A 26338-nucleotide genomic window follows, 5' to 3' on the forward strand; every position below is an offset into this window, starting at 1 on the left:
GTTGGTCAGTCACATGAATGAACAATAAGCTATGAATGAACCAGTGTTGGTCAGTCACATGAATGAACAATAAGCTATGAATGAACCAGTATTAGTGATCGATAAGCTATGAATGAACCAGTATTCGTGAACGATAAGCTATGAATGAACCAGTATTAGTGAACGATAAGCTATGAATGAACCAGTATTAGTGATCGATAAGCTATGAATGAACCAGTATTCGTGAACGATAAGCTATGAATGAACCAGTATTAGTGATCGATAAGCTATGAATGAACCAGTGTTGGTCAGTCACATGAATGAACGATAAGCTATGAATGAACCAGTATTAGTGATCGATAAGCTATGAATGAACCAGTATTAGTGATCGATAAGCTATGAATGAACCAGTGTTGGTCAGTCACATGAATGAACGATAAGCTATGAATGAACCAGTGTTGGTCAGTCACATGAATGAACAATAAGCTATGAATGAACCAGTATTAGTGATCGATAAGCTATGAATGAACCAGTATTAGTGATCGATAAGCTATGAAAGAACCAGTGTTGGTCAGTCACATGAATGAACGATAAGCTATGAATGAACCAGTATTAGTGAACGATAAGCTATGAATGAACCAGTATTAGTGAACGATAAGCTATGAATGAACCAGTGTTGGTCAGTCACATGAATGAACAATAAGCTATGAATGAACCAGTATTAGTGATCGATAAGCTATGAATGAACCAGTATTCGTGAACGATAAGCTATGAATGAACCAGTATTAGTGAACGATAAGCTATGAATGAACCAGTATTAGTGATCGATAAGCTATGAATGAACCAGTATTAGTGAACGATAAGCTATGAATGAACCAGTATTAGTGAACGATAAGCTATGAATGAACCAGTATTAGTGATCGATAAGCTATGAATGAACCAGTATTAGTCGGTCACATGAATGAACAATAAGCTATGAATGAACCAGTATTAGTGATCGATAAGCTATGAATGAACCAGTATTAGTCGGTCACATGAATGAACGATAAGCTATGAACGAACCAGTATTAGTGAACGATAAGCTATGAATGAACCAGTATTAGTGAACGATAAGCTATGAATGAACCAGTATTAGTGAACGATAAGCTATGAATGAACCAGTATTAGTGAACGATAAGCTATGAATGAACCAGTATTAGTGATCGATAAGCTATGAATGAACCAGTATTAGTGATCGATAAGCTATGAACGAACCAGTGTTGGTCGGTGACATGAATGAACAATAAGCTATGAATGAACCAGTATTAGTGAACGATAAGCTATGAATGAACCAGTATTAGTGAACGATAAGCTATGAATGAACCAGTATTAGTGATCGATAAGCTATGAATGAACCAGTATTAGTGAACAATAAGCTATGAATGAACCAGTATTAGTGAACGATAAGCTATGAATGAACCACTATTGGTCAGTCACATTAATGAACGAGAAGTTAAATCATGCAAATATATATTCGAGAACTAATCAGACCAGAAAAGCTCACTTCACACTGGTATTTTATGCATCTAAGTTTGACTGTGACCTCTCCAGCATGCTAATACAGAATCATCTAAGTTTGACTGTGACCTCTCCAGCATGTTAATACAGAATCATCTAAGTTTGACTGGGACCTCTCCAGCATGCTAATACAGAATCATTTAAGTTTGACTGTGACCTCTCCAGCATGTTAATACAGAATCATTTAAGTTTGACTGTGACCTCTCCAGCATGCTAATACAGAATCATTTAAGTTTGACTGTGACCTCTCCAGCATGCTAATACAGAATCATTTAAGTTTGACTGTGACCTCTCCAGCATGCTAATACAGAATCATTTAAGTTTGACTGTGACCTCTCCAGCATGTTAATACAGAATCATCTAAGTTTGACTGGGACCTCTCCAGCATGTTAATACAGAATCATCTAAGTTTGACTGTGACCTCTCCAGCATGCTAATACAGAATCATTTAAGTTTGACTGTGACCTCTCCAGCATGTTAATACAGAATCATCTAAGTTTGACTGTGACCTCTCCAGCATGCTAATACAGAATCATTTAAGTTTGACTGTGACCTCTCCAGCATGTTAATACAGAATCATCTAAGTTTGACTGTGACCTCTCCAGCATGTTAATACAGAATCATCTAAGTTTGACTGGGACCTCTCCAGCATGTTAATACAGAATCATCTAAGTTTGACTGGGACCTCTCCAGCATGTTAATACAGAATAATCTAAGTTTGACTGGGACATCTCCAGCATGTTAATACAGAATCATCTAAGTTTGACTGTGACCTCTCCAGCATGTTAATACAGAATCATCTAAGTTTGACTGTGACCTCTCCAGCATGCTAATACAGAATCATTTAAGTTTGACTGTGACCTCTCCAGCATGTTAATACAGAATCATCTAAGTTTGACTGGGACCTCTCCAGCATGTTAATACAGAATCATCTAAGTTTGACTGTGACCTCTCCAGCATGCTCCAGCATGTTAAATACAGAATCATCTAAGTTTGACTGTGACCTCTCCAGCATGTTAATACAGAATCATCTAAGTTTGATTGGGACCTCTCCAGCATGTTAATACAGAATCATCTAAGTTTGACTGGGACCTCTCCAGCATGTTAATACAGAATCATCTAAGTTTGACTGTGACCTCTCCAGCATGTTAATACAGAATCATCTAAGTTTGACTGGGACCTCTCCAGCATGTTAATACAGAATCATCTAAGTTTGACTGTGACCTCTCCAGCATGTTAATACAGAATCATCTAAGTTTGACTGTGACCTCTCCAGCATGCTGTTACAGTTTTTCTCAGTCGCTTTGGTGCATTTTTCACATCATCCGTAACATGTGCAAAATAATAAGTGCATTTCTCAGAACAATTTGTACAAACTGCAATATACAATAGATATGTTCCTAAAGCTAGTCAGTCACTAAAAATCCATTGTACATCCCTCAAAAGTAAATATTCATGCCAATGATCATGTCAGTGTCATCAGAATGATAAGTCATTGAGTCATTGTTCACGAACAAGGTCGTCAAAATGTTTAGGCATGTTGTCAATGTAACTGTGTACTTTGACAGTATTACCTGATGTAAACTTAGGCTACAGTTTGGATGAAAGTTACTGTATTGAAAATGCACAAGGCTGCACTTCTATGGCATATATCAATTTCAACAGTACTATTTACATATTACTGTATGTGGGTTATTGATTGGAAGAGACTGGACAACCCAAGAGGCACAAAGGAAAAAAAACTAAATGAGAAAGAAACACAGGAAACCACCCCTAAGGCACAACTTTGCCCGCAGCACTGTTGTGCTGTCTCTACACATCCAGACATTCCTGTCTGTCGGCCCACATATTCTCATCCACATCACACCGGATATTTTCCCTTCCAATGCAACGTGGAAAGAATCTTTTGGAATGCCTTATCCATCCTCTGCAGGCGTCTACTGTGATGTCCTCACATGCTGCATCCATTGCAGCCAGCAGGGTCATCTGTGTGTGTGGCTGACGATCGTACACCTTCCACCTCCATGCTGAAAATAACTACTCAATTGGGTTAAGGAATCGTGAATAAGGTGGGAGGAATTCTATGAGCATCCTCGGGTGGGTCACAAACCATTGCCTTATGATGTTTGATCGATGGAAACTCACATTATCACAAATGACCACATACTTTGGCAAATCCTCTCTAAACAGACCCCTCTCATCATTAGGGATGAGAGCCCTGTAGAGAGTCTCTAAAAAGTTGAGTAGATGCTGGGTGTTGTATGGCCCTATAAGGGGGATATGGGTTAGGACACCATGCTCCGAAATAGCAGCACACATGGTGATATTTCCTCCCCGTTGGCCTGGCAAATCCACAGTAGTTCTGTGACTGATGATATTCCGACCCCGCCTTCTGCATTTGGTCAGGTTGAAGCCAGCCTCATCCACGTATACAAAGTTGTGAGAGGGTTCACTTGATTCCAACTCCATTACACGCTATATCCCAGAACACACAGTTGAATTTGTTTTGGTAAGGAAGAGTGACATAAAATGTACATATATTGCATGTTCCTTCCACAGCAATGGAAATGTGTGCAGTTTATGCTTACTGTACTATGTATCACTATAAAATGTTGCTGTAAAGTAGTTACATAGATATGTTTTATCTGTACATACTGGTACCGTAGCTCCTTAACTCTGTCCTCATTCCTTTGGAATGGTACACGGTACAGCTGTTTCATACTCATCTGGTTTCTATGCAGCACCCTGTCGATGGTTGAGATGCTAACCGTATGGATGTTTTCAAAGACATCGGTGTCTTCTATAATGGTCCTTTGTATTTCCCTGAGTCTCATGGCATTGTTTGCTCGGACCATGGTGCAAATAGCCTCCTCCTGTTGAGGTGTGAAAAGGCGTCCTCTGCCACCGGTTTGAGGTAATCTTGCAGTCCTATGTGGGGAAATGCAGTGATGCATCGCACACTTTCACATAGACAAAAACTATGCGAACACACATTTTACTGTAAAACATACAGGTGGGTGCATGTAAGGTGCAGTATGTATCTGTATAGAGTATATTTCTGTATGCTGTGAAATACAAGTGGACTACTGTAATATGAAGCATTGTAGGAAGTATACAGTATACTGCTTATATACAGTAACAGTGCACTGTACATTGGTGGACATACCTGTTCTCTCTTCGAAACGTTTGAACTATTAAGGACACGGTTGATCTCCCAATATTCGGCTGCACCCTTCAACCCGCTTCAGCCATTGTAAGGCCATGATTGACAACATGGTCTACAATAGTGGCCCTTATGTCATCAGATATCCTCTGTCCTCTTCTGCCTTTTCCTCTGTTTTGCCTTCCACCACGCATCCTTGCTCCTCTTCTTCCTCCTCTTGGCTGTTGACCCTGTTCGTATCCTGGTCCATCCATTATAGGAAAATTGCAACTCTGTGTTGTGGTCTGTCTATATATGCTTGCCAATTGATTCTTCATGAGATGCAACTTTGAGCAATTTAGACAACTGGTTGGTTGAACTAACACTTTACATTCCTTCATGAGTAAGGGTCAATTTCACCTGCACAATTCATCAATTCATGTTTTTGTACAAAAGGTCAAATAGAAATGTGTAAAACTATGCTTGACAGTTTATGACAAATAGTTCAACAATTTTGCATGTAATGGCTTATGCAAGGAACTAATGCCTAGATGTTTTGAGGGGTAAGACTATTCAACAGGGAACCATCTACTATATTTTGATCAACATATGAGCAATTGATAATGTGGAAAAAAGCTGACACTTGTACATTATCAATTGCAATTTGTTCAAAAGGAATAAGAAATTACTTTAATGATGTGCAAAAGTGACTAGATGATTTGGAATTTGTACAAGTAGTATCAAGAATTGCACTTTTGATCTAAGAAATGCACCAAAGCGACTGAGGAAAAACTGTGATACAGAATCATTTAAGTTTGACAGTGTCCCTTTGTAGAATTTCCACAACAGGTTAAATGCATTCGGTTGTGCAACTAATTAGGTATCTTTTCCCTTCCCGAAATTGTGGGCACAATCTGAATGTGGACAACGGATGCATGTTAGCCCCAGGTACAAACGGGGCTTGTGTTGGAGCAACAAGGTGATCCATAGGGAAAGGAAGAATAGCTTCTCTGTGACATCACAGCTGTGAGCACAGCGAAAGGATGGCTGGAGAGGCTCAGACACACATGCATTGTTTGTATACTGAACTTAAACACAACATGTAAAGTGTCCAACGGGGGTTTGGCCAGACAATTGAATGTTCATTTCTCTACCACAAGCCCCCGCCTCACAACCGCAGACCGTGTAACCACGCCAGCCCAGGCAGGACCTCCACATCCGGCTTCTTCGTCTGAGGGGTGCATTTCAGTCTGTCATAAAGCCCTTTTGTGGGGAAAAAATTATTCTGATTGATTGGGTGGGCCGGCCTATGCCCCTCCACCAGTCATGTGAAATCCGTAGATTAGGACCTAATGAATTTCAATTGACCGATTTCATTCTATGAACTGTAACTCAGTCAAATCTTCAAAATTGTTGCATGTTGTGTTTACATTTTTGTTCAGTATATTTGGCAGCCTTCTATGAAGTAGAAACAGCCATCCTTCATGAGGTAAGCACTCTGCATGGAAGAGTGGACAACATTTCTCAGAAGGATCAGATAACATCTATGCGTCAGGGATAAAATGAGGACGACAACTTTTGTGTATAAGAGTAAAGCCCTTAAAGGGATACTTCAAGATTTTGGGAGTGAAGCCCTTTGTCTACTTTCCCAGAGTCAGATGAACTCTGCGTGCAGTTTAAATTTGCTAACTAGGGTTAGCGCAATGACAATGTCTATGGTAACTGCTAGCATACTAGTAGATACAATAGACTAACAGTTATTGCGCTAGTTAGAGGTAGTTTCGGGAGTAAATTCTAACTTCCTTCATACTGGATGCAGACAAAAAATGGTATCATTGGCAAAATAGTGAAGTATCCCTTTAATTAATGTAATAAAACAGACAATCAGAACGGAACATTGCTTTATAAAATCAATACAAAACAATTCAACATTCAGCAAGAAATTCAGTCCATGATTTGCAGTAAATGTAATATAGTCCTTAATTATATCGATAATATGCATATCTGAGTGGTATAGGGAGACAATTTCATCTTGTAATTGTCTTTTTTATATTATCAGCATTTACAAGCTTATTTAATGATTCAAGTACCACTACTTTAGATTTCACTTATTCAGAAGCTGTATCACATGTTGTATTTAAGAATAGCCCAGTTTATAACTGGTGTTAACAAAAAATGTAAAAAACACTGATCAGATCTTCCTGACCACCTACAGAAGTAGTTGGATGAAAGCTCAGTGGGCAGAGTTTACAAGTTAGAGTCCAATAAAAGTCAAGAAAGGAAAATCCCTAGTTACACATTTCATTTACATGTGATATATAATCATTTTTATTTTACGTTATAGACCAATATTGATGCCTTCGGTCCATGGTGGCCCATGTCAATGATGAGGGTGGATTTAAATGGTTTGACAATCCAGATCGGCTTACAAAGACCTCCTCCAGAAGTGGTAAGGAGGATCTGATTACAATCAATTGCTTTAATCATCTACACCCATTTAAAAATGTGGGCACAATCAGAATGTGGACCAGATCAGGACAAAAGGCAAATGATAGCACCAGGTATAAACAGGGCTTGAGAGCATTAGCACCAAGTATAACCAGGGCTTAAGAAAGCTCCTTATATTGTAAATGCAATGCCACAGTAGTACGTATCCAGGAAGGTGGTACATGCTCGTTAGTGTTTCTAATACACTAATAAACAAGGTATATTTTATAGAAGTCGTTTTTTGCCATCCAATGAACATGATGCTATAATACTGTTTAAAATAGTGAGACGTCAGGAGAAAGTGGATACTACAATATGGGGACCTAAATTCAAACATGCATGTACAGAAAGGGCCTAACATGTCATCTTTTCTCTTTTTAACAGTCATTGTTTCCGGTCTAAAACAAGATTAAATATGAAATTATACTTTAAAACATAAGGCTCGTCTTCCTCACACACACAACAAAATAAACGGATTTACCCTCCTTCAGATCTTTAAAAATCACAAAACAAAAGTATTGCCTCATCAAAAAAACTAAACAGCAAAATACCCACAATCAACATTTATGCATGAGCCACATTAAGGGGTTTTCAACAGTAACGGAAGAGTAACAAACCTACACCTCAGCAACATGAGCACTTCACACAAGTTTCACCGTACAAAACAGTGTTGACGAGGAAAGTGGGTGGCCAGCCATTAACATACAACAGATAAATGCTGTGAAAACACACTATAGCCAAAATCACAAAAAGGTGCTGTTTATTATTTATAAACAAAAACACCACATTGAAATGGGACGATATTAGCAAATTGATAGCACAAATAAAATGTTTTTTAAATTTTTATATATATTTAAAAAGCCTACTAAACCTCAAAAGACACGATGAGTGGTCTATTTGGTTTATATGAATTCAGAAACAACAATTACGACTCGATTTTTGTTTATGGTTATGTTTTGAACCAAACTGTCACATTATATATAAAGCATAATACTGTACCATTCAGGTTCAAATGTGAACTGTTTTACCAACTGGGCACCAGTCCAGAGTCTCATAAAACATTGTTTAGGTTCACAATCCTGAGCCAACCAGCCTCAATGAAATGTATACATTTTTTACTTTAAAATGTAAAATTTTAGACCCATTCGAACCAATTAAAAGTGATATACCACAGACACCTTCACCATTGAGGTTCAGGTGAAAAACAGACCCTCCAATACTCGTGCTGAGTACAGCACTGACCAGGAAAAAGCCCAGACGGCTTCCACAGACTTCCAGGTCGTCTCCCTCCCTCATGGCCTCTGCTGCGAGTCATACTGCTGGTAGCGGTTCAGCTTCTCCGGATCGTTTGAAGCCATCTGGGAAAAATCCTGGAAAATGTCTTGGTAGGTTTCATCTCCTGCAAGGACAAAGTAAACCATTACAGTGTAAGTACGACTCCGTAATACTAGGAGTAATACTATCAGACGCTTAAAGAATAAAACTAGTTGGTATTGTAGAATAAAACTAGTTGGTATTGTAGAATAAAATGCAAGCTTGCAAGAGGAAGATTTTCAAGAGCTCAGACTTTTGTCACAGACACACATAATACAGGTAAGATAGGAAGGTTTTTTTTTATTGCAAAAGGTTTGAAGGAGTGAAAGAAATAGAAGTGGCCATACCTTAAAGCGTCACTGTGAGGCAGTAGAGAGAGACAGCATTATGCAGAGGAAGATGTAACAATGAAAGAAGAAGCAGCCCAATGTTTGAGGAGTGTGCAGGCCTAAAGCAGTACTAAGGCAAGGAGCCCCACTCTTTGCAGTGAATTGTGATGTGGAAGAAAAAAAGATGCCCACAAGATTAGTTTTGTTACCAACTGTATTGTATTTAAAGTGCAGGATTTATGTACAAAAATACAGCTGTGTTGGACTCAGCATCCCAAAGAAACGAGAGAACAGAAGAAAGGCACAAACTCCGGGGAGAGAGAAAGAGAACAGGATAAAGTGATAGACAGAGAGAAAAAATGAGAGAGAGAGACACCGAGACAAGCAATGAGAGAATAAGAGTGCAACAAGTAACTGAGCAGACAGCATCGTTCCATTGGATCCCTTCCCTACAACACATTCATACACTTCAGGTTTGTACACTAACAAAATGTAAAACATTGTCTTTGTAGAAAACACTACTGTATCCCCAACTACTACAACTGTCTGTTGTTGACTTCAAGGTAATAACAGGCAAATATCGCTCACATTGGATTTAAATCATGACAGAAAACGGTACATGAACAGCTGTATTAAAATCAACTATTCTTCTCGTTACAGGTCCAAGAATCTATGGGTCATTGACTGAATCTACACAGAGTATACAAAATCATGCTCTTTCCATGACACTGACCAGGTGAAAGCTATGATCCCTTATTGATGTCACTTGTTAAATCCATTTCAAATCAGTGTAGATGAAGGGGAGGAGACGGGTTAAAGAAGGATGTTTAAGCCTTGAGACATGGATTGTGTGTGTGCCATTCAGAGGGTGAATGTGCAAGACAAAATATTTATGTGCCTTTGAACGGGGGGGGGGGGGGGGGTATGATAGTAGGTGCCAGGCAATGCTGCTGGGTTGTTCACGCTCAACAGTTTCCCGTGTGTATCAAGAATGGTTCACCACCAAAGGTCATCCAGCCAACTTGACAACTGTGCATTGGAGTCAACATGGGCCAGCATCCCTGTGGAACGCTTTCGACACCTTGCAGAGTCTATGCCCGGACAAATTGAGGCTGTTCTGAGGGGAAAGGGGGTGCAACTGAATATTAGGAAGGTGGAAGGTGTTCCAAAAGTTTGGAATACTCAATGACCAAACACTTTTGAAGTGGAGGAACTATATCCAGTAGAACTACATTAAGTCCAAAGAACAGCATGCTGGGTCACCTCCCTGTCAAACTCTACATTTATATTCCACTCACTCAGAGTGAAGTGGGGGATTTCTAAATGGAGCACTCCCTCTAGTGGCCACACGAGGTACTTGGACCAGTTGTTTCCTCACTGTGTCAGACCCACTACAAACTAGTTGTTTCCTCACTGTGTCAGACCCACTACAAACTAGTTGTTTCCTCACTGTGTCAGACCAGCTACAAACTAGTTGTTTCCTCACTGTGTCAGACCAGCTACAAACTAGTTGCTTCCTCACCCTGTCAGACCCACTACAAACTAGTTGCTTCCTCACCCTGTCAGACCCACTACAAACTAGCCTTAGACTAGACTTTTCAGGAACAGCACTATTGGGCAATCATTAAAATCGCTATATTTAAACTGATATTCAAATCTCCTCGGTGCATCACCACTGGCTGGTGTCAGAGCAAGACTCCATGGTGCATGAGACCACCATTGACATAATGAAACGCGTCTTTCCTCCAAAATGTCCAACTGGCTCAACATACAATAAGATGGCTGACGAGAGACATGGAGTCTCTGGCCCAATCCCACCCCTAAATCCTATGTTTAACGTATTGCGTACACCAATAAAATCCTCTCAGATCTTCACATGTTCTTAGGGCTTGGATTTGGGATTGGGCCAGCGTGTTCTCTTTCAGCTGATATCCATCCTCTTTGGCCACAGAGCCTGGATCATGGAACACTGATACTCCGTAAGCACTAGGGGGAATATAGGCTTGTACAAACTTCAGTTTGGATATGTCAGGAACTATGGAGGCTGATAAAAGTGCTTTTTGTGCCAATTTAAAAATGACCCATCAGGCCCAGGTACATTGCCAGGTGGCAAAGACTGCGTGATGGGGAAGACGAAAGGATGACATTTAAAAAGGGGAACATTTCATTCATTATTTACCAACAATACTGGAGAGGGCTTCACACTGTCCTATATTAAACATTTTTGTGAACGTCTCTTTGTTATCCAATAAGTTAAGTTAATTATGTAACTATTATGCAGTAAAATGCTGTACATGGGTAAACGTGGATACTTTTCTAGACTATTGCCCTTCCTTTTTGGTACACTCTACCACCTTGATATCTCATCTAAACTTAAATTCACACCCTTACCAGTGTCAGCTAACATTAAAAGGATACTTCTAATGCTAGCAGATAACCATAGACTTCCAGTCATTGTGCTAATGCTAGTTAGCATTGGCTTGCAAAACTACCTAAAACATCCTTCATACTGGACACAGAGACATAAAAATGGTACCCACAAGTTCCTCAGACTCTGGGGAAGTAGTAGACGCTGCTAAAATCCCAAAGTATCCCTTTAAGGATTGTATAATTCATGTCAAATGTCAGAAAGAACAGGATTGCCGGGGGGGGGGTTCTATGTTCCAGCTAGACCAACAATCAATGAAATCATAATAGTCTTAAAACAGGTGTAGAAAATACAAACAAAAAAACCCACACAAAAACAAGGATGCAAAGCACATTCGACTTACAGTACTCACCCTTGTTCATAATGTGTTGTCTTTCTGACATTACTGCTTCCAAGAATCTCGCTCAACTTTACTTCCTATTCTGCTTATACTGTATATGATATAGAAATGTATGTATATTTATGTACAATACATCATTTACAATGACATCTTATCATTATATGGTTCCAATTGTTATAAAATAAAATAAAAAGTTGTTTTCCCCCACAAAAGTAAAATGCATACATAAAATGTGCCAAAATGGATACTTCATCATTGTAACAAACAGTTCAAACAACTGAAGAAGAAAAAGTATTTTAAAAAGGGGGAGGTTAAGACTCACTGTGGGAACTAACACACTGAGATATTGCATAAGCATACCAGGAATGTGCATAAATATTCCCTCAGGTAAATCACTAATAATCACACCTGGTGCATGGCAACACACTGCTAGCCAGTCAATGTCAAAACCGCCATTCAAAAGTCGGGATTACTGCCTGCTAGTCAAGACCGACGTTGCTGTTCGAAAGTAATGACAACCTCTGTTGCACCGTGCTCTTCGACATCACAGCTAATAAAGACGTGGCGGTTTGAAAGTTGGGACGCAACAGACGACTTCAAAAAAAGAAAAAGGACTGTATGTCACCGCTGTTCAAAACAATGGCTCTGGAGCTAATGGCTTCGACACCGGTTGGAAATAAAAAGCTGAGCACCTCTGTCTAGATCACAAGGTGCAGCTTCGCTCACCACCTGGCTGGTATTGAACACAGGACATCACAGGGCCCAATGTCCCCTTAATAAAAGTACGTTGCTTCTTCTCGTCTTTGTATTGGGGCTCTATGATCTCTAAGGCTCAGCCAGCTGCAGGCAAATGAACTCCTGCATACACTTCCTGTATTGCATCTCTGTGGGGCTGTTGGTGGAATATTGACCTGACTGCATGTAGGGCCCCTCCGCCTCCCGCATCTCCTCGTTCATCTTGGCCAATCGCAGTCTGGGGAAAGGAGAGCGAGGGGAGGACAGTCATTCGTTTTGTCATCTTTATCCAACCCACCTTTAGACTTATAAAAGCAATCAATATGAATTGGGACAGTGTAAAGTCAAATAAAATGTTGCCTCAATCTCAAATTCAAAATGGAGTACCAAGTGACAAATAAGGCTAATTGCTTTTCCATAAAAAAAATTTAAAAAGCACTTTATCTAATATTTATGTATACTGAACAAAAATATAAACCAACATGCAACAATTTCAAAGACTTTTCTGAGTTTTAGTTTATATAATTTATTAGGCACTAATCTATGGATTTCACATGACTGGGAATACAGATATCCATCTGTTGGTCACAGATATCTTTTTAAAAAAATGTAGGGGTGTGGATCAGAAAACCAGTCCTTATCTGGTGTGGCCAACATTTGCCTCATGCAAATAGAGTTGATCAGGCTGTTGATTGTGGCCTGTGGAATGTTGCCCCACTCCTCTACAATGGGTGTGACTGGATATTAGTGGGAACTGGAAAATGCTGTCAAACACATCAATCCAGAGCATCCCAAACAGGCTCAATGGGTGACATGTCTGGTGAGTATGCAGGCCATGGAAGAACTGGGACATTTTCAGCATCAGGGAATTGTGAACTGATCCTTGTGACATGGGGCCGTGCATTATCATCAAATCAAATGTTATTGGTCGCATACACATATTTAGCAGATGTTATGGCGAGTGTAGCGAAATGCTTCGGTTCCTAACTCCAACAGTGCAGTGGTATAATGGGCCAATAATGGGCCTCGGGGATCTCGTCACAGTGTCTCTGTGCATTCAAATTACCATTGATAAAATGCAATTGTTTTAGTTGTCCGTAGCTCATGATTGCCCCATACCATAACCCCACCTCCACCATGGGGCGCTCTGTTCACAACGTTGACATCAGCAAACCGCTCGCCCACACGACACCATGCATATGGTCGCGGTTGTGAGGCCGGTTGGACGTACTGACAAATTCTCTAAAATAACATTGGAGGCGGCTTGTGGTTGAAAATTAACATTAAATTATCTGGCAACAGCTCTGGTGGACATTGCAGTCAGAATGCAGTCAGCATGCCAATTGTACGCTCCCTCAAAACTTGAGACATCTGTGGCATTGTGTTGTGAGACAAAACTGCACATTTTAGAGTGGTCTTTTATTGCCCCCAGCACAAGGTGCACCTGTGTAATGATCATGCTGTTTAAATCAGTTTCTTGATATGTCACACCTGTCAGGTGGATGGGTTACCTTGTCAAATATGTCTTCTGTGCCCATATGAATAACCTCTATGACGTAACTGGAATGATGAGATAGATGTTCTTCTTCTCTGTTTTAGATGAGATAGATGTTCTTCTTCTCTGTTTTTGATGAGATAGATGTTCTTCTTCTCTGTTTTTGATGAGAGATATGTTCTTCTTCTCTGTTTTTGATGAGATAGATGTTCTTCTTCTCTGTTTTTGATGAGATAGATGTTCTTCTTCTCTGTTTTTGATGAGATAGATGTTCTTCTTCTCTGTTTTTGATGAGATAGATGTTCTTCTTCTCTGTTTTTGATGAGATAGATGTTCTTCTTCTCTGTTTTTGATGATAGATGTTCTTCTTCTCTGTTTTTGATGATAGATGTTCTTCTTCTCTGTTTTTGATGATAGATGTTCTTCTTCTCTGTTTTTGATGATAGATGTTCTTCTTCTCTGTTTTTGATGAGATAGATGTTCTTCTTCTCTGTTTTTGATGAGATAGATGTTCTTCTTCTCTGTTTTTGATGATAGATGTTCTTCTTTTCTGTTTTTGATGAGATGGATGTTCTTCTTCTCTGTTTTTGATGAGATAGAGGTTCTTCTTCTCTGTTATTGAAGAGATAGATGTTCTTCTTCTCTGTTTTTGTTTATTGTTTCACTGCCATACTGTGTTTAACTGTGTTGGATCTTGTCCAGCCATCTTGTCTCAAGAGGACCATAATGGAAATAAGTCCCAGACTTTATTGAGTGTTATCCTCCATGATTTTATTCATGTGCATGTATGGCTTTTTCAAGTTTTATGTGTGCTTGTTTTTTAAAACGGTCAAACTAATAATCTAAACTAAAAAAGGATAAATGCTCACCAACAGGGATGTGAACAAATGTGTGCACAAAAAGTGATATATATGCTTTATGTGCATATGGAACATTTCTGGGATCTTTTAATTTCAGCTCATGAAACATGGGACCAACACTTTACATGTTGCGTTTATATTTTTGTTCAGTGTGTGTGTGTGTGTGTGTATATATATATATATTTATTTTTATTTTTTTAAAGGCCAAAAGACTTGGCACTCACAATGTGACGATGTCTGCATTGGCAGCGTCCACTGCCATGGATAGGGGCGTTTTCGCTTCAATGTCTGCCGCGTTTTGATTGGCTCCTCTTTTCAGGAACAAACACACTTGACTGGATTGGAGAATAACATTTAAAAAAGGAAAAAAAATCAATTGTAATACCCCAACATGAACTAAGATCATAGACTGAGTTCCCCCTTTTCACCACAATTAACCTCAACCCCCACTGATTAACCTCAACCCCCACTGATTAACCTCAAACCACAAATGAACCACAAACCACAAATTAACCTCAACCCACTACCCTCGTCTATTACAAATATAACATACAAAAAGGCTTAGCCGAGGCTTGCCATAAAGGCTTTAATCTAAACCAGAACACATGAACAAAAGGAACAGTCTGCCGTGTATTACTATGCCAGGTGAGATCTAGAAACAACAGACCTCCAATGCTGTGGGGCGGAAGGTAGACTAGTGGTTAGAGAGTTGGACCAGTAAAGGTTGCTGGATTAAATCCCTGAGCTGACCAGGTATAAATATGGCAGTTCCCCTGTAGGCCATCATTGAACATTTTTAATTACATTTTTAATTTGACCTTTATTTAACTAGGCAAGTCAGTTAAGAACAAATTCTTATTTTTTAACTGCCTTGTTCAGGTGCAGAACTACAGATTTGTACCTTGTCAGCTCGGGGATTCGATCTTGCAACCTTTCGGTTACAAGTCCAATGCTCTAACCACTAGGCCACCTGCCGTCCCTCTTAACTGACTTGCCTAGTTAAATAAATAAATACATGTATTCTCTAATATCTTCTCTATGAGAGCAGTCGTGGTCATGGGGTCTTTAACGTTCTGCTAACAGACAGATTGGATGGTGTGGTAGGTGGTAAGGGGTGGGAACGGACCCGGTGTGTCCCAGGATGGTGGCGTGGTGGAGGGGTCCTCGGCCCAGGGCGTCCTGCTGGTTCACGTTTCCTGCGTTCTGGAGCAGGAACTCACAGGTCACCAACGAGCCCTGGAAGAATAGAAAAGTACCAGTACATTTATCACGCATGAGCACACACACACAGGGTCAGATCCACCCCCACGCCTGTCCACAACACTCCCCACGCCTGTCCACAACACTCCCCACGCCTGTCCACAACACTCAAGTATCCTCACCCCCTGCACAGCCATGATGAGCGGGGTCCTCTTGTCGTTGTCGGTGTTGACCCAGTTGACCTCCGCTCCGTGGGCCAGGGCCTCGGCCATGTCGGGCAGGCTGCGGGCACACGAGGCCCAGTACAGCTGCAGCCCCGAGGAGTACTCCTTGGGCTCCGAGAACACCACCAGCTCCTTACAGGGCGATGGAGGGGGCAGGGTGGCAGGCATGGCCATGGGGGGCGCCTCGGCAGCTTCTGAGTGGAGGGAAAGGTGGAGAGAGAGAGAGGGAGTTAAGAGGTGTGGGGTCATTGCAGTGGGCGTTCGTGTGTGGGGCCATTTCAGTGTGCGTTCGTGTGTGGGGTTATTGAACAGCTGTTTGAATATAAGCTGGATACGAGTGAGACTCATCGGGCGTGTGTGTGTGTGAGAGTGAGTGAGTGAGTGAGTGAGTGAGTGAGAGAGAGAGCGCATCACCTGCTTCAGCCAGGCTGTTGGTGGCCAGCATCTCCCTACTCCCTTCTGCACTGTTCTGGATGCCACTGTCTGCACTTCTTACTGCAAGGGATCAAGCAGTCAATCACTACACACCAGCACACACACACATTCACCAACTTTAACCAAGTGGTTAGAGAATGCAGTGCATTTTGGTCACCACAGCCAGTGAGAATTTCCCAGCTGACCCCCACAGCCACAATAAGACAAATGAGACTCAGAAACTCAGACACTGACCACACTCAACATGACGGCGCGGCTCATTAAGGGAGCAAGACGAGGGAACGTGGAATGGGAATTAGTCTACAGCCAGAGCAGTGAGTACAGATGGATGGCTGGAGGGAAGGATGTAGGGAAGGAAGGAGGGAAGGAGGGTGAAACACAGAGCTATACTTACTGCTCCTGAGCTTGGCAGAGGTGTCAAAGTAGGAGAAGAGCGAGTCAAGCTCGTCTGGACAGAAGAGAGAGTCGCGGCGCGCCTTCAAGCCTTTGGCAGCAGCTAGGCAAGGGCAGTGGATGAGGTCAGAGAGAAAAGGGCACAAGGTGGAGGGGTAGGAAGATAGAAATAACAAGCAGCAAGGGGAAAGGGGTTAGTCCAGAAGCACAGAGCAGCCGGAGGAGGGTGGAGAAGAGGAGGAGGAGGAGGGTGGAGAAGAGGAGGAGGAGGGTGGAGAAGAGGAGGAGGGTGGAGAAGAGGAGGAGGGTGGAGAAGAGGAGGAGGGTGGAGAAGAGGAGGAGGGTGGAGAAGAGGGGGAGGGTGGAGAGGGGGAAGAAGAGGAGGAGGGTGGAGAAGAGGAGGAGGGTGGAGAAGAGGAGGAGGGTGGAGAAGAGGGGGATTGAGAGGAGGAGGATAGAAGCACAGGCAGTTAGACTACAACGAAAAGAGAGAACGCGAGAGAGAAGATGGGAGGGTGCCTTCCGTTGTGTGTCCTGAGCATGACATCGTTCTATTAGCGCAATTCTGTTGCTGATCCTTTAAAAAAAGGCACACTCTGTAGCTTGTACTGTATTCCTGGGTCAACAGTAACAGGCCCTACAGCTTGATTGTTTTTAAGGACTGAGCGGGAGGAAGTCTTTCCAAGTGTAAAATCAAAACGGAACAGGCGCTATCGATGGGCATTTTTGGTGAATTTGCATGGTTAGAACCATGTTTATGTGTTTATGTACAGTTAGCGTACACAGTATACATGAATTCGCAATACTACCAAACCGAGGAGGAAGAGCTCCAGAGTGCACCTTTAAGAGACCGAACCTGGGACGGGTTGACACCTACCTGACTGACCTGAGGCATTGGAGGAGGGCCGGAGTTTGGGCGTGGGCGGGGGCGGCCGGGGGGGCAGGTGCTCCGTGCTGCCGCTCAGCTTCTTCTCCCGTTTGGCCAGGGACACCACCTTGGCGCGTAACTCTTCATTGGACGGGCGCTGCACGAAACGCCGGTCCACGTACTTGGCCCTGATATAGGCTTCGATCTCCTGCCTGGGGAAAGACACCGAGAGAGGGGAAGACTGAATTCAACAACCTGAACAAATCAGGCAAAGATAGCAAGCAACATTTTTATCTAATTCAACAAATTAAACCAATCTGGCAACCCACGCAAAGATGGAAATGCTGTAGTACGACACCTCCGACTTGAAATGGGACTACCCTTTATTTGCTTCATAGAGAAAAAAAATGAAAAGCTATAAAACATGGTCGTGGCTAAAATCAAATCACATTTTATTGGTCACATACACATGGTTAGCAGATGTTAAATGTGAGTGTAGTGAAATGCTTGTGCTTCTAGTTCCGACAATGCAGTAGTATATAATATAGTATATAGTTCCCCAACAACTACCTAATACACACAAATCTAAAAGGGGTGAATGAGAATATGCACAGATGAGCGATGGCCGAGCGACATAGGCAACGTGCAATAGCTGGTATGAGGTACAGTATATACATATGAGTAATGGAAGAAATGTTAACATTATTATAGTGGAATTATTTAAAGCACATTTATTAAAGTGGCCAGTGATTTGAGTCTATGTAGGCAGCAGCCTCTCTGAGTTAGTGATGGCTGTTTAGTAGTCTGATGGCCTTGAGATAGAAGCTGTTTTTCAGTCTCTCGGTCCCAGCTTTGATGCACCTGTACTGACCTCGCCTTCTGGATGGTAGCGAAGTGAACAGGCAGTGGCTCAGGTGGTTGTTGTCCTTGATCTTATTGGCCTTCCTGTGGCATCGGGTGCTATAGGTGTCCTGGAGGGCAGGTAGTTTGCACCCGGTGATGCGTTGTGCAGACCGCACTACCCTCTGGAAAGCCTTGCGGTTGAGGGCGGTGCAGTTGCCGTACCAGGCAGTGATACAGCCTGACAGGATACTCTTGATTGTGCATCTGTAAAAATTTGTCAGGGTCTTAGGTGACAGGCCAAATCTCTTCAGCCTTTCTTCAGCCTCCTTTGTTTTGTTGACATTGAGCGAGAGGTTGTTTTCCTGACACTTCACTCCGAGGACCCTCACCTCCTCCCTGTAGGCTGTCTCGTCTTTGTTGGTAATCAAGCCCACTACTGTTGTGTCTGCAAACTTGATGATTGAGTTGGAGGCGTGCATGGCCACGCAGTCATGGGTGAACAGGGAGTACAGGAGGGGGCTGAGCACACACCCTTGTGGGGCCCCAGTGTTGAGGGTATGCGAAGTAGAGATGTTGTTTCCTACCTTCACCACCTGGGGGCAGCAAGTCAGAAAGTCCAGGACCCAATTGCACAGGGCGGGGTTGAGACCTAGGGCCTTCAGCTTAATGATGAGCTTGGAGGGTAATATGGTGTTGAATGCTGAGCTGTAGTCAATGAACAGCAATCTTACATAGGTATTCCTCTTGTCCAGATGGGATAGGGCAGTGTGATTGCATCGTCTGTGGACCTGTTGGGTCAGTATGAAAATTGAAGTGGGTCTAGGGTGGCAGGTAAAGTGGAGGTGATATGATCCTTGACTAGTCTCTCAAAGCACATCATGATGACAGAAGTGAGTGCTATCGGGCGGTAGTCATTTAATTCAGTTATCTTTGCCTTCTTGGGTAAAGGAACAATGTTGGCCATTTTGAAGCATGTGGGGGCAGCAGACTGGGATAAGGAGCGATTGAATATGTCCATAAACACACCAGAAAGCTGGTCTGCGTATGCTGAGGACGGGGCTAGGGATGCCAGCAACCTTGCTAGGGTTTACACGTCTTACTCAGGTCAACCACGGAGAAGGGGGGCGCAGTCTTTTTTTTAATGGGCCGCAACTGTGGTACTGTATTATCCTTTAGTTTGTCTGGGAGTGAGACGGTGTCCGTTATGTGGCATGTTTTCTTTTTGTAGTCCGTGATTTCCTGTAGACCCTGCCACATACATCTCGTGTCTGAGCCGTTGAACTCCGACTCCACTTTGTCCCTATACCGACATTATGTTTGTTTGATTGCCTTGCGGAGGGAATAACTACATTGTTTATATTCGGCCGTATTCCAGTCCTCTTTCCATGATTAAATGTGGTGGTTCGTGCTTTCAGTTTTGCGCGAATGCCGCCATCCATCCACGGTTTCTGGTTATGGTAGGTTTTAATAGTCACAGTGGGTGCAACATCTCCAATGCCTTTCCTTATAAACTCACTCACAGAGTCAGCGTATAGATCGACGTTCTCTGAGGCGGAACATTTCCCAGTCAGCGTGATCAAAACAATCTTGAAATGGGGTCTTGTATGCGTCGAGGAAGTTAGAGTAGCAGTGATCGAGTGTATTGCCCACGCTAGTGCTGCAATCAATATGCTGATAGAATTTAGGTAACCTTGTTCTCAAATTTGAGTCCAGTGAAGTTCCTTGAGGGCCATCGTGGTGTCTACTTGAGGGGGTATATACACAGCTGTGAAGATAACTGACGAGAATTCTCTTGGGAGATAATATGGCCGGCATTTGATTGTAAGGAATTCTAGGTCGGGTGAGCAGAAGGACTTGAGTTCCTGTATGTTTACACCATGAGTCGTTAATCATGAAGCATACACCCCCGCCCTTCTTCCCAGAGAGGTGTTTATTTCGGTCGGCATGACACATGAAAAAGCCCGGTGGCTGAACCGACTCTGACAACGTATCACGAGAGAGATACAATCTCTGATGTCTCTCTGGAAGGCAACCCTTGCTCTAATTTAGTCTAACTTGTTGTCAAGAGACTGGACATTGGCGAGTAGTATACTCGGAAGCGGTGGGCGATGTGCACGTCTACGGAGCCTGACCAGGAGGCCGCTCCGTCTGCCTCTTCTGCGGCGACGTTGTTTTGGGTCATCTTCTGGGATTAGATCCACTGTCCTGGGTGGTGGTCCGAACAGAGGATCCGCTTCGGGAAAGTCGTATTCCTGGTGGTTGTTGGTAAATTGACGTCGCACTTATATCCAATACTTCTTTCCGGTTGTATGTAATAATACATACGATTTTCTGGGCTAGCAATGTAAGAAATAATACAGAAATAATCCTAAGGACTCGAAGAGAGGTGACCATCTCTGTCGGCGCCATCTTGCAATGAATGGTAGCTATAGAACAACACAGCGGTAGCTATAGAACAACACAGCGGTAGTACCTGGGGTCTGTCGGCTTTGGCTTCATGGCTCCCAGCTCCTCTCTCCCAGCCTCGTAGATCTGGTTGATGACCCCGTTACCCAGCTCACACATCAGCTGTGTTCAACACACCACACACAATTATGTTACTATGACAAAATTAACCAGCACATTCCGAGGACAGCATGTCATTCATGCAAATTCATGACATGTAAAAGACAGTGATCTGTAACCATTACATTTTAGCATTGATCTGTCACTAGCGAATCCAAGAGATGGAGTATGTGAGTGTGAAAAACTCCTGCCTCTCTCTTTGTGCCCCTCAATCTCTCACCCTCCCCCGATTCTTTTTTCACCTTGAGTAGTTCCGGTTCCCATGAGTCCAGGGTGAGCGAGCGCACTTTGGAGAAATGGACCCCCAGACTCCTGCAGATGGTGAGAGTCTGTTATTAACTCATGCATCAAAGAGACTGTCTAAAAATAACTGAGTCAACACAGCTTCATCACAGGAACATCACAGGAACATGCTGTTCAATTGAGGGTGTAGTTTGTACTGTGGCCACAAGGTGGGAGTATGCAGTTAGTAAGAGAGTAAGTCTACAGTCTAAAATGCACATGGGGACAGATTTACTGAGCTTTTGATTGTTTTATTCCCCATCTAGTAAAAAAAAGGTGAACCTTTCTACTGTTGTACAGCACCAGTCTACAGTTCGGTATGTTGTTGTACAGCACCAGTCTACAGTTTGGCATGTTGTTGTACAGCACCAGTCTACAGTTTGGTATGTTGTCGTACAGCACCAATCTACAGTTCGGTATGTTGTCGTACAGCACCAGTCTACAGTTTGGTATGTTGTTGTACAGCACCAATCTACAGTTTGGTATGTTGTCGTACAGCACCAGTCTACAGTTTGGTATGTTGTCGTACAGCACCAATCTACAGTTCGGTATGTTGTCGTACAGCACCAGTCTACAGTTTGGTATGTTGTTGTACAGCACCAATCTACAGTTTGGTATGTTGTCGTACAGCACCAGTCTACAGTTTGGTATGTTGTCGTACAGCACCAATCTACAGTTCGGTATGTTGTCGTACAGCACCAGTCTACAGTTTGGTATGTTGTCGTACAGCACCAGTCTACAGTTCGGTATGTTGTCGTACAGCACCAGTCTACAGTTTGGTATGTTGTTGTACAGCACCATTCTACAGTCTAAAATGCGGTCCATTTTTTCTACGTTGGAGAATTTGGGATTTTTCAAACAGCTGAAACAGCCTTTTCCTGAAATCTAGAGTAACCACCATTATACTTAATTAAATGTGAAAAAATACATATATATCTAAGCACACTTCTCGAGCGGTCTGTATCCTCAGAACTGGTGGTTCTTATTGAAGAGGAACTGAATAGGCTTCTCTACTAACATCTGGGTAAACGATTGAAAGGAATGCGAGTCTTATTCAGTACATTTAGTTATTGCTTTTCGAAAAAGTCTACCAATCATGCCAGCAGACATGTCTGCTAAGATAGTTAGACAAGCTAGCGACTCTAACTTGATTGACAGCCTAGTTATGAGGTTGGGAACCTGTCTGCGTTAGCTAAAACCATCTTCATAACATTGCTAACTGGCTAGTATAATAAATCAAATTAAAAATCAATAAAAATCAAACACTTCCTCCGGTGCCCCCTATGTGCATGACGCCTACGAATACATATGAAGTTAGTAGTACCGTGACGTGTAGTATCTTCAGTGATAGGAATGTACTGTGTATCCTGGGTGACAAATATATACAGTGAACAAAAATATATGCAACCATTTCAAAGATTTTACTGAGCTACAGTTCATATAAAAAGGAAATCAGTCCATTGAAATAAATTAATTAGGTCCTTAATCTATGGATTTCACATGACTGGGCAGGGGCGCAGCCATGGGTGGGCCTGGGAGGATATAGACCCACCCACTGGGGAGCCAGGCCCAACCAATCAGATTAAGCTCACCCCCCCCACAAAAGGGCTTTATGACAGACAGAAATACTCCTCAGCCAGCCCCCCCCTCAGATAATCCCACAGGTGAAGAAGCTGAATGTGGAGGTCCGGGGCAGGCGAAGTTACGTGGTCTGCGGGTGTAATTCTCTAAAAAGACATTTGAGCTTACATTAAATTCTGAGCCAAAAGCTCTGGTAGACATTCCTGCGGTCAGCATGTCAATTTGCACGCTCCCTCAACTTAAGACATCTGTGTCATTCTGTTGTGTGACAAAACCGCACATTTTAAAGTGGCCTTTTATTGGCTCACTAACAGGGATGTAAACATATTTGTTTTAGAGAAATAAGCTTCTTGTGCGTACAGAACATTTCTGGGATTTTTTTTTTATTGCAGCTCATGAAACACGGGACCAACACTTTACATGTTGCGTTTATATTTTTGTTCAGTGTATTACTACATACAGAAGTACTGATAGTATACCTGTGTATCCCAGAGCACTGGATACAGAGGGTGATGCCCAGGTTGATGCTGGCCCAGCGTGGGTCAGGTTGACCACAGTCACAGCAGCAGGCGTTGCCCCCAATGACCATGACCCTCTGGAGAGCGCTCTCCCCTTTCAGTGACCTCTCTTTGGGCTCGCCGCCTGAGTCCAGGCTGCCTGTGGACGTGGAAGACTTCCGGTCCAGCTTCTGGCATGGAGGGTCATGAACACGACTTTATACACAACATATAACACTAGAAGAACGCTACTTCATTGTCTATTGTCAGACACGCACACACACGAGGGAAATCCTTTACTTTTGTTCACACGAGGAATGTCTGATCATTTTCATCCTGACATGTACTAAACGAAAACAAATGGCAAATAAATAACATGGAGAAATGTCATGGAGGTCATTAGTTCTGGCAGCGCGCGGTGACTCACCTCAGCGTCCTCTCCCTGCTCCCGGAAGGCAGTGGCGATGCTGTTCTGGACAGCTTTGATCCAAGCCTGCCTCAGCTTCTCAGAGTCAGCCTGCATAATACAACTCCTGGAGGGGGAGGGACACTGGGACATCAGCCTGCTTCCTGGCCTGATAGACCTCTACACACTAGATTTCAATGTGTTACTGAGCAGCACCAGACTGTGTGTGGGTGTGACAATATTGGGATGTCTAGGTACTCTGTGTGCACTTGTAGTGTATATACACTTACAGATACATGACCAAAAGTATGTGGACACCTGCTCGTCAAACATCTCATTCCAAATTCAGGGGCATTAATATGGAGTTGGTTCCCCCCTTGCTGCCATAACAGCCTCCACTCGAAGGCTTTCCGCTAGATGTTGGAACATTGAAAGAAAGTCCGTGCAGCGTTCAGCCACAAGAGCATTAGTGAGGTCGGCCGCTGATGTTGGGCGATTAGGCCTGGCTTGCAGTCGGCGTTCCAATTCATCACAAAGGTGTTCGATGGGGTTGAGGTCAGGGCTTTGTGCAGGCCAGTGAAGTTCTTCCACACCGATCTTGACAAACCATTTCTGTATGTACCTCGCTTTGTAATGGTGGCATAGTCATGTTGTAACAGAAAAGGGCCTTCCCCAAGCTATTGCTACAAAGTTGGAAGCACAAAATAGTCTAGAATATATGCTGTAGCGTTAAGATTTCCCCTCACTGGAACTAAGGGGCCCGAACCATGAAAAACAGCCCCAGACCATTATTCCTCCTCCGCCAAACTTTACAGTTTGCACTATGCATTCGGGCAGGTTGCGTTCTCCTGGCATCCACCAAACCCAGATTTGTCCGTTGGACTGCCAGATGGTGAAGCGTGATTCAACACTCCAGAAAACACGTTCTTAGTGCTCCACAGTCCAATGGCGGCGAGCTTTACACCACTTCAGCCGACGCTTGGCATTGCACACGGTGATCTTAGTCTTGTGTGTGGCTGCTCTGTCACGGAAACCCCTCCCGACGAGTTCTTGTGCTGACGTTGCTTCCAGATGCAGTTTGGAACTAGGTAGTGAATGTTGCAACCGAGGACAGAATTTTTATGCGCTACGTTCTTCAGCGATCCCATTCCGTGAGCTCGTGTGGCCTACCACTTCGCGGCTGAGCCGTTGTTGCTCCAAGGCATTTCCACTTAACAATAACAGCACTTACAGGTGACCGGGAAAGCTCCATCAGGGCAGAAATTTGACAAACTGACTTGTTGGAAAGGTGGCATCCTATGACGGTGCCATGTTGAAAGTCACTGAGCTCTACAGTATGGGCCATTGTTTGTCTATGGAGATTGCATGGCGGTGAGCTCGATTGTATAAACCTGTCAGCAAGGGGTGTGGCTGAACTAGCCGAATCCACTAATTTGAAGGCGTGTCCACATACTTTTGTATATATGTTCATTATAGTGTGTGTGTGTGTGTGTGTGTGTGTATTTACTTGGTGGGTGACACCACTTCAAAGCAGAAGCGGCGTTCGATATCTTCACAGTGTTTGACTGTACATAGCCGCAAGTCCTCCACCACTACTGTGGGATTATCCTGGGAAAGGAGAACACAGCCTCCGTAACACACACACAATGCAATGTACACACTCATATCCAATTGTACGGCGCAGCCTTAAGAGAGCACACACAGACACGCACGCAAATGTAATTTCTTCAGAGGTATACACAACACAGGTGTTAATTTAATTCCATATTGTAACCTGGTTACCTGCAGCAAAGTGAATTGTTTTTCCTCCCTATTCCACAAACTCATCTGTTTTGTGTTAACTGTGCTCCACATTCAACACTACCTTGTTGTATTACAAATGCAGGGGGAATTTGGGCTGGAAGTGTATATTTGATGTTGGTCACATCCCAAATGGGACCCTTTGTCCCTATACAGGGCACTACCCATAGGGCTCTGGTCAAAAGTAGTGCACTATACAGGGCACTACCCATAGGGCTCTGGTCAAAAGTAGTGCACTATACAGGGCACTACCCATAGGGCTCTGGTCAAAAGTAGTGCACTATACAGGGCACTACCCATAGGGCTCTGGTCAAAAGTAGTGCACTATACAATTTGGGACACGGATGGAATAATCCGATTTACCTTGAACTTCTTCTGGTAAACTAGCTGATTGTTTTGAATGGAGAACCAGCGCCTGAAAGGAGAGGAGCGTTCACATCACGGTCAACAGGTGAGACAATTTAAAGTATTTAATTAGTCAATTAAAATTGATAGAGATTTAATGAAGGACAAATAAATTGACAAAATAATAATCTGATATTATGGTGATTAAATCCTATTCTGGAAGGGCTGGTAGA

General features: G+C 42.9%; 1 protein-coding gene across 8 annotated transcripts in view; it reads right to left on the minus strand.

Annotated features, from left to right (window-relative positions):
* Positions 1–6522: 6522 nt before the first annotated feature.
* The window catches only part of LOC115109753 (arf-GAP with coiled-coil, ANK repeat and PH domain-containing protein 2-like), a 69667-nt gene continuing 49851 nt past the window's right edge, over positions 6523–26338 (minus strand). For 2 of the 8 annotated variants that reach the window (XM_065009539.1, XM_065009538.1), the window contains 14 exons: positions 26124–26175; positions 25468–25568; positions 23982–24087; positions 23537–23745; positions 21437–21506; positions 21103–21197; positions 17796–17998; positions 16920–17021; positions 16505–16585; positions 16049–16284; positions 15793–15902; positions 14891–15001; positions 12488–12549; positions 6523–8564 (listed from right to left, as the gene is read on the minus strand). In XM_065009539.1, coding sequence (XP_064865611.1) covers positions 8458–8564; positions 12488–12549; positions 14891–15001; positions 15793–15902; positions 16049–16284; positions 16505–16585; positions 16920–17021; positions 17796–17998; positions 21103–21197; positions 21437–21506; positions 23537–23745; positions 23982–24087; positions 25468–25568; positions 26124–26175 — 1645 coding nt within the window. In that variant the 3' untranslated portion in view covers positions 6523–8457. Of the gene's footprint in view, positions 8565–11588; positions 11668–12487; positions 12550–14890; positions 15002–15792; positions 15903–16048; positions 16285–16504; positions 16586–16919; positions 17022–17795; positions 17999–21102; positions 21198–21436; positions 21507–23536; positions 23746–23981; positions 24088–25467; positions 25569–26123; positions 26176–26338 lie in introns of all 8 variants that reach the window. The other 6 variants (XR_010461067.1, XM_065009540.1, XM_065009541.1 and 3 more) reach the window with 6 other exon arrangements.

Source organism: Oncorhynchus nerka, linkage group LG25 (assembly GCF_034236695.1).
Source record: "Oncorhynchus nerka isolate Pitt River linkage group LG25, Oner_Uvic_2.0, whole genome shotgun sequence".
NCBI lineage: Eukaryota > Metazoa > Chordata > Actinopteri > Salmoniformes > Salmonidae > Oncorhynchus > Oncorhynchus nerka.